Raw genomic sequence first — 8,684 nt, forward strand, 5'->3', positions numbered from 1 at the left:
ACAAACAAGCAGCCTCCTACAACACAGAAGAAATAAACTTTGGTGTTTCATGTCCCTGGGGTTTCCCCTATGTGGGTATTGCATTTGTTAATGTGTTTATTAACTTCTGAGGACATCTTAATGAGCATGTACTGAGTAGTAGGACCAGATAAGACACGCAAACTCATATCCTTAAGAACAAGAATTTATTTCACACCAGTGATACTTCACAGCTCATGACTAGCCTTCACTGGGTGGTCTTTTGAGTGACACATAATTTAAAAAGGAAGGGCAAAGAAAACTAGAAAAACAAACAAACAAGACCTAAGGCACAGTTTTCAGCTCAAACTGCTGACACTATCTTCTATTTTTTTTTTCAGAAGCCCTCTGTAAACTCAACATTGTTTTCATAAAAGCGTTAGAAATAAACAGGATGGTTACCTTTTCAAAATTAAGTTAGTCTGAACTCAGTTCACTTCTGTGGCAGAAATGCAAGACATGGCCCAGTGTTAGAAAAAAATAAAGTGTGTGCTTTAAATAAAGCCAGGCAGTGTTCATGCACATGCTGAGGCAGGTGGATCTCTGAGTTCAAGGCCAGCCTGGTCTACAAAATAAGTTCCGGGACAGCCAGGGCTGTTCAAAGAGAAACTCTGTCTTGAAAAACCAAAAATAATAAAAATAAAAAATTTAAAAAAAGATTAAAAGGCTCCCGCTGGCAGCTTAGAAAACAGCTTTGTTATTAGTTAATGTTTTGGTTCACGATTCTGAAGTCTTCCGCATCAAAGGCTCGCAATAGAGTGTCCTGCCCCTTGGGGCAGAGGTCTGGGTGCACCGTGGACTCTGTGTGACTCCCTTGCCTCCCGACCTTCACATTTTTGTCTGTGAATCAGGTTCCAGTGTGGAGAGGGGGTTGTCCTTTCCTATGCTCTTTTTCTTTTCTTCCTCATCGAACTGAGCTTCGATCTCCGCTGGGTTGACGTAGGTGTAGAATCGAGCCATGATGGCGAATATCACACAGACAACCAGGAGCAATGAGGCGAACAGAACGTACTCAGCCCACTTGGGAGGACCACAGTTGGAGCAAGGAAACAAAAACAAACCACAGGTCACATTAACATGGTACTGTGTGCCCATCTCCTTGCTACTTCTGGGTGGAAGACGCCTTGAAACAGCTAGAAAAAGCAGGGTACTCAGCAGAGACACACTGGGTTTTCTCAAATGTTCAAGGAACGGGGACATTTTCCTACTAACATCGGGTGTAGAAACACCAGACTTTTGGGAAGATGAGAGAAATTTTCTGATTTTTTTTATTGGATTTTTTGAGACAGGGTTTCTCTGTGCAACTCTGGCTGCCCTGGAACTTGCTCTGCAGACCCCTGAGACTTGCAGACATCTGCCTGCCTCTGCCTTTTGAGGGTTAGGATTAAAGGCGTGCACCACCACCACCCAGCAATTTTCTGAAATGCTTCAGGTTTATGGCAGGTGCCAGAGGGATGAGAACCACCAACGACCAAGCAGTGGCCTTGCAGGGCAGAGTGTGCTGAACGCGAGTGGGAGAGATGGCTTCATGGTTCTGAATATCTGCCAGTGGTCTCTGGTTGGGCTCCCAGAACACCCACCAACCCCAAAACTCCAGCCCAGGGGTTCAGAGTGCTCTTGTGGCCTCCATGGGCATCTGCAGGTGAATGGCATACATATATGCATTCAGGTCCCTTCCCTACACACACACACACACACACACACACACACACACACATGCATAAATATTTCTTGACAGTACCTGGGCTCAAGAGCATGAAGCCCTATGGCCGTTCCCGCCACAGGAAACAATGTAGCCCTTGTGTGCAACCAAGATGAGCATCAGACAAGCCTGTGTTTCATTGTGCTCTAAATGGGAAGGTGTAACTATTGAAAGAATGCCTTTCAGTTGTTGGGACGTTTCTGCACAAGGACTCTGGTTTTCTTTACTTTTTTCCCCTTCCAATGCTGGGACTAGAACCCGGAGCCTTGTGCATGCTGGGTAACTGCTCTAGCATGGGGCTACACCCCTAGTCCACATGTCTATTTTAGGGTTCTTGAGTTGAATTCACAGAATTGATAATGGGTGTTTCCATTGATAGTAGACCCCATCAGGAGGTTAATCTGGTGTCGGTTTCCAAGCAACAAGAGTCAGCAGAGATTCTGCCCAGCACCAGTGTGGCAGCTGGAGCAGGCGGGCCCGGTAATGTTATTCAGCCATTGACTCGAATGGATACTTATTTATAGATAGCTAGGGAGGGTCATGGTGATAACCACCAATAGCCAGGAAGTTCAAAGTCAGCCTCAGTTACACAGCAAGTTTGAAGCCAAGCTGGGCTACGTAAGACCTGGTCTCAAAAAAGACAGGAAAAAAATAGGCACACCCAACCTTCTTTCCCCTCATACCTGTTTCTCGAAGTGACCAGCCCCTGCCACGATGAGCACAATGATATTGCCAACTGCCACAGTTAAAAGCCAGCCTGCCTGAAGCACCGACTTCATGTTAGAAGGAGCCTGGGGGAGCAGAGCAGAATGGATTACAACCCGAGTCCTGCTTCAGGCCAGAAGAGCCCCATCTACCTCTCCCTTCACCCAGCATCCTGGATGTGCAGGTTAGAAGTCAGGTTTAGTCAGGTGTGGTATCTCACACCTATAACCCAGCACTTGGGAGGCTGAGGCAGGAAAACCGTGAGTTTGAGGACACCCTCGGCAGCATGGTACGGCCCTGTTCTAAATATAAATATGTGTATAAGTAAATAAAAACAAGATCAGGGTCATTTTAACATGAGGGGGGCATCGCTTACGTGATGAAGCACAAAAACCCTCCTGAGGCGAGGCCTCTCTCCACACACGAGTGTCTTAGTAACGGGCAGATCTACGGGCAATGGTCTTTGCTCACAGTCTTTTAGGCAAAGCCATTTGTGGCATGTTCTCCCCCAAAGGGGGACTACTCTCTGGGCTGCAAACTTAGCCTTCTGCCACGTCCTTCCTCATGCTCTCGACAACTATGTCACAGTTTGTCAGACTGTGTGGTCATCCCAGAAAGGGGCGACCTGCCCATGCTGACCATCATGAATACTGAAGGAAAAGATGCCAGGATGGAATGGCTTTGACTGCGCTTTCGACAAATATTTAGATATTAAGCTCTAATTAGGGTACTAATAAAATTTGTTTAATTAGCTGTGGTGGTGTGAATGTAACTGGCCCCCTCATAGGGAGCGGCAGAATTAGGAGGTGCGGCTTTGTTGGAGTGGGTGTGGCTTTGTTGGAGGAGTGTGTCACTGTCGGGGGGGGGGGGGGGGCTATGAGGTCTCCTACGCTCAAGCTATGCTTAGTTCAGTTCACTTCCTGTTGCCTTCAGATCAAGTTGTGGACAGAATTCTCAGCTCCTTCTCCAGCACCGTGTCTGCCTGCATGCCGTCACACAACCAACCGCCATGCTCCCCACTATGATGCTAATGGACTGAACCCCTGAGACTGTAAGCTGCCACCTCAGTGAAATGTTTTCCTTTAGAAGAGTTGCTGTGGTCGTGGTGTCTCTTCACAGCAATAGAAAGCCTAAATAAGACTTAGCCAAATATACGTAAAAGCAAAAAAAAAAAATAGTATTTTTCTGAGGTAGGGTGTTATATATCTCTGCTGACCTCAGACTTCCGATACAGCCAAGGATGACCTTGAAGTTCGGACCTCCTTGCCCGTACCTCCCCAGGGCAGGGATTACAGGAGGGCACCGCCATACCTGGTTTCAGACAGTGCTGGGGTTTGAACCCATGGCTGCATGCGTGCTAGAAAACACTCTCATCAGCTGAGCTACATACTAAGACCCAGTCTTACACAACCAACAAACAAAAGAGGCTCTAAGCTTGTGGACACCCCAGATTCCAATCAAGTTTCCTCAGCAGTTTTCTGAGGGCAGCGGGCAGCAGAGGGGAGGAAGAAACAAGAGACCTGGGAATAGGAGAACTCCAGTCCCGTGACGGAGAAGACCACTTCGCCACAGGTAAGGAGGAAGTACTGCGGGATCTGTAGCGCCATGTTCACCGTGTTGGGTGGGATGTCTTCAAATTCCTTCACTTCCAGGCAGCCGTCATTCTAGACCACCAAAGCAACAAGCAGGTGGTTGAGGAGGAAGCAGAGACACCCTTTAGACTAACATCTGTTCGTACAGACAAATTGAGTTGACCTTCTAAGGTTAAATCCCACACCTTATGAAGCCAGTGCCCATTTTAAATACAATGTTGGAAGCCCGTCAGTTAAAACCGCGCCCCCTAAAGTCAACAGTCCGTAAGGAAGCATCAAATACTGGTTGGAAGGAACATTTAGCTACTGTGTAACTAGGTCTGCTGGGTCAACTAAAGTCAACAATAAGTTAGAGAATCAGTGGTGGGCCAGTGGGGAAAGGGGCCACCAAACCTAATAACCTGAGTTTGAACCCTGCAATCCACACAGTGGAAAGAGAGAATGGATTCCTAAAGGTTGTACCTACACACGCATGCGTGCGCGCGCACACACAAACACACACACGCACGTGCGTGCACATATGCTCTTGCACAATTAAAAAAAGAGTTAGTGGTGAGTTGAACTAGTTCTAAGCCCATTTACAGGTCCCAAGTCCTCTTGTTAATCGTAAGCACATCCTGAGTGTCTGTGAGGAAGATGAACGGGCTATCTGCTGTGCTGGAATGAGCTACTAACCCCCCTTGTGATCACATAGGTGTAGGCGCTGCCAAAGTCAAGGCTGGAGGATTTAAAGTCGCTTGGACAGGTTGGTGCAATCTCTGTGGAGTTTATTGTGTATTCTTTTCTATTAAAAGAAAGAAAACAGAGGTTACGGTTCTTGGTATTAGAGTATCCCCTTCCTTCCTTCCTTCCTTCCTTCCTTCCTTCCTTCCTTCCTTCTTTCTTTCTTTCTTTCTTTCTTTCTTTCTTTCTTTCTTTCTTTCTAAGAAAAATACTAAGCAACCTTGAATTTGGAAACAAGTTGCCCAGAAAAGGTACTTACTGGCCAGAAGGAAAGAACTGGTAATCACTGATATTGTTACTGGCGATGTTTGCGTACACTTTCCCACTCATCGTGATGGTTAGCGCCTCGGTAAGGGTGTTGACAAATCTGGAACAGAAAGCCATCTGTTGCGTAACCAAACCATGGAATGATTTCTTCTCTGTCCCAAGTCTGGGACCCCATGTTAGGCTATGTTCCTTTGTGAAGGGATTTAAGATGCATACAGAAAATTCCCGGGGTCTAGAGGCAGGAAGTTAGCTATCTTACGGTTGTCTCTGCCCACCCATTTATGAGAACACCCTTCCAGCAAGGTTTTTATTTTTTTGGCCCTTCACATGTTGAACTCTGAAAGTTTCCATGCAAGCAGCACCAACAAAGCCTGGCTGTCTTCTAGAAAGAAAGGGAACCTGTCCCTGTTTCCATGCCTAGTTAATGAATGCCCCTACATATCAATCAGCCTTGACATTGTCCCTTGCTAAACCTCAGGAGGAGGGAGGTAAGCTATTTGCCTTCCTAGGTCCATACAGAATGTTTCAGCAAGAACAGACGGTTACAGATGTAACCATACATAGGCTAGAGACTCTATGCTACCGAAGACTCTGAGATTCTTATACTGCCCTAGGGACGAGCATGCTGCTTCCCCAAGGGAGTTGTTTGTTTTGTCTCCCAAATAGGTAGTGACAGACTATAGCAGATAGTTCAATACATAGAACAAGAAGTAATGATGGCCATCTAAGTACTATAAAGAACAACTTAACCACTGTATCTCTGAAATATATGGCCCAGTTTCACCAGCTTCATGGCATTTATTTGATAGAATAATGTATATATATTATATTTATAGTTATATAATTATGTGTATATATAAATTATACACACACACAAATAATTTTTGAGACACGGTTTCTTGTGTAACAGCCCTAGATATCCTGGAACTCATTCTGCAGATTAGGTTGGCCTTGAACTCACAGATATCTGCCTGCCTCTGCCTCCCGAGTGCACCACCACCACCTGGCCAAAAAAAATTTTTTTAAAAGATGCCATATCAACATTTAATGTGTGTGTGTTTGTGTGTGTGTATGTGTTTGCGTGTGTGTATGTGTTTGCATGCAGATGCCCTCAGAGACCAGAAGAGGACATCAGATACCTTGGAATTGGAGTTACAGGCAGGTGTAAATTGCTGGACTTGGGTTCTAGTCATCAAACTGGGATCTTCTGCAAGAGTGGTACCTAGTCTTAACTGCTGAACCTCCTCCAGCCCCATGGATACTATATTTATATATAGTGGATATAGGTTCACAATATTTTTTACTAAAAATGATAAAAAAAAATTTAAGGAATACTTCCATAGAGAAACTATATCCACACGAAGAACAAGGTGAGGATACTGATTATGATTATGTTTTAAGAAACTAAGAAGGAGCTGAATCTCCTGGACTAGAGATCTAAGCAATGGAAGGCCAGTGTGTGGTCAAGGGAACAAATAAGGGGCACAGATGTCAATATGTAATAGTAAAGTTATACATGTTACATAATGTTATTGGTAGCATTACTATAGAGCAATAAATGCTGGTGACAATAACTTTCATATTAGTATATGTTTAAAAGCATGCTAAGAAACATTGGTTATGAATATGTAATATATAGCAATATCTAGTGAAAATGCAGGGGGAAACAAATTCTCAACCAATTTTGAAAAGATTTATTTTTACTTTTTGTTTCTGTCTGTGTGTGTGGCCCTTGGGTGTGTGACACGTGCGTGTGGGTGTCAGCGAAGGCAGAGAGGGTGTCTGATCACCTGAAGTCGGAGCTACGGGAGGGTGTGTGACATGTGATTTGTGGGTGTCAGCGGAGGCAGAGAGGGTGTCTGATCACCTGAAGTTGGAACTACGGGAGGGTGTGTGACATGTGATTTGTGGGTATCAGTGGAGGCAGAGAGGGTGTCTGATCACCTGAAGTCGGAGCTACGGGAGGGTGTGGGCCGCCGGCTGTGTGCTCTAAACTGAGAAGAACTCTTTCTCTCAGACACTCAGCCAACTTTTGCATAAATAAATTCTTGCCAATTTATTTAAAACATGACAATTTAAATCTCACAATGTGCTGATGGTGTAATATAAAACCTCATTTGCTTGAAATTTTGTGCCTCCTTTCTTTAGTTTGTGTATTAGTCAGAAGTCTGATTTCATGGAGGTTTAGAAGCCATTCTGCTTATCAACCTTTCCTAGTCTTCTAGAACTTTCCGTATTGCCTCCAGGGCACCATGGAAACCATCAGTCCTGTTGCCAGGTAACAGAAAAGTGATTTGTCTATTACCACACACGTGGGTGGGAGGGGCCAGCGTGTTGCTAACGCTATGCAGTTCTCTTCTTCAAGACTCCATCGAAGATATTTTAATATTTACAACCTCATCACGTAGACTACACACAAAGACACTGTTTACACCAATCTTTTAGGGGCTGAAGAGGTAGCTCAGTCAGCTGAGCGCCTGCCTCTAAAGCAGGAGACTCAGCACACTTGAAGCTTTGGGGGCAGAGGTTGGGGTTCACTGGCAAGCCAGCCTGACTGGTGCATCCCAGGTGCCAGCCAGGGCAAAAAACAACATGGACACCCGTGAAGACCAACACGAGGGTTGGCTTCCTAGTGTGCATGCGTGTTTTAAAAACTTCAGTTGTACTCGTGAACAGCTGATTCCAGTAAGTGTGTGCACGCATACACGCAGACACACACACAGACACACACACAAGCTTTTAAACACCTTGTACTAGTGAGCCGCCAACTTGAGTTTGATTCCTGGAGTCTACCAGTGAAAGGAGAGAGCTGACTCCTACAGCCGTCCTCTGACACGCGCACAGGGGCACACGCATGCCCCCCAACACACGCATACTAAACAAGCTATCTAAGATTTAAAGAGACTGGCAGGTCTCTCAGTGGGTGAAGGCGATTGCTTTCAGACCTGACGGCCTGAGATTGGTCCCCAGGACCCACATGGTGTAAGACGGAGACAGGTCCTGAAAGTTGCCCTCTGACCTCCACACCCACATATATACATAATAAATAAACGAATACATATATACATACAAATATACACATAAACAAATAGCCTAAATCCCATAATCTACATTGTCCAAGGTTTCCAGTGTTAGGGGCCATTTCTAAGGATCAAAGCAATGGAAATGTTCTGAGGACAAAATGAAATCCCAGAGGTGCTTCCAGTTCAGAGCCAAATGCAAACCACAGAGCAGATCTGTGTGGGAGCGTATGTGAGAGAGAGAGTGTGTATATGTGAGTGTGTGAGAATATATGTGTGTGAGAGAGAATTGTGAGTGTGTGTGACTGTGTGTGACTGTGTGTGAGTGTGTGAGCATGTGAGTGTGTGTGAGTGTGTGTAAGAGAGAATTGTGAGTGTGTGAGTGTGTGTGAGCATGTGAGTGTGTGTGTGAGTGTGTGTGACTGTGTGTGACTGTGTGAGCATGTGAGTGTGTGTGAGTGTGTGAGTGTGTGTAAGAGAGAATGTGTGTGAGTGTGTGAGCATGTGAGTGTGTGTGAGTGTGTGTAAGTGTGTGTGAGTGTGTGTGAGTGTGTGTGAGTGTGTGTGAGGGTGTGTGTGGGTGTGTGTGAGTGTGTGTAAGAGAGAATGTGTGTGAGTGTGTGAAAGAGTGTAAGTGTGTGTGTGTGGGTGTGTGTG

The 8,684-nt window shown here is 45.4% G+C and overlaps 1 protein-coding gene across 1 annotated transcript in view; it reads right to left on the reverse strand.

The window, feature by feature from the left end:
* Positions 1-846: 846 nt before the first annotated feature.
* The window catches only part of Slc15a1 (solute carrier family 15 member 1), a 26,994-nt gene continuing 19,156 nt past the window's right edge, over positions 847-8,684 (reverse strand). Inside the window, exons 18-22 of the mRNA XM_013349311.1 lie at positions 5,000-5,107; positions 4,693-4,801; positions 3,946-4,089; positions 2,404-2,511; positions 847-1,038 (exon numbers count right to left, since the gene is read on the reverse strand). Coding sequence (XP_013204765.1) covers positions 847-1,038; positions 2,404-2,511; positions 3,946-4,089; positions 4,693-4,801; positions 5,000-5,107 — 661 coding nt within the window. The remainder of the gene's footprint in view (positions 1,039-2,403; positions 2,512-3,945; positions 4,090-4,692; positions 4,802-4,999; positions 5,108-8,684) is intronic.

The sequence above is a fragment of the Microtus ochrogaster genome, chromosome 17, assembly GCF_000317375.1.
Source record: "Microtus ochrogaster isolate Prairie Vole_2 chromosome 17, MicOch1.0, whole genome shotgun sequence".
In the NCBI taxonomy this organism is placed as follows: Eukaryota; Metazoa; Chordata; class Mammalia; order Rodentia; family Cricetidae; genus Microtus; species Microtus ochrogaster.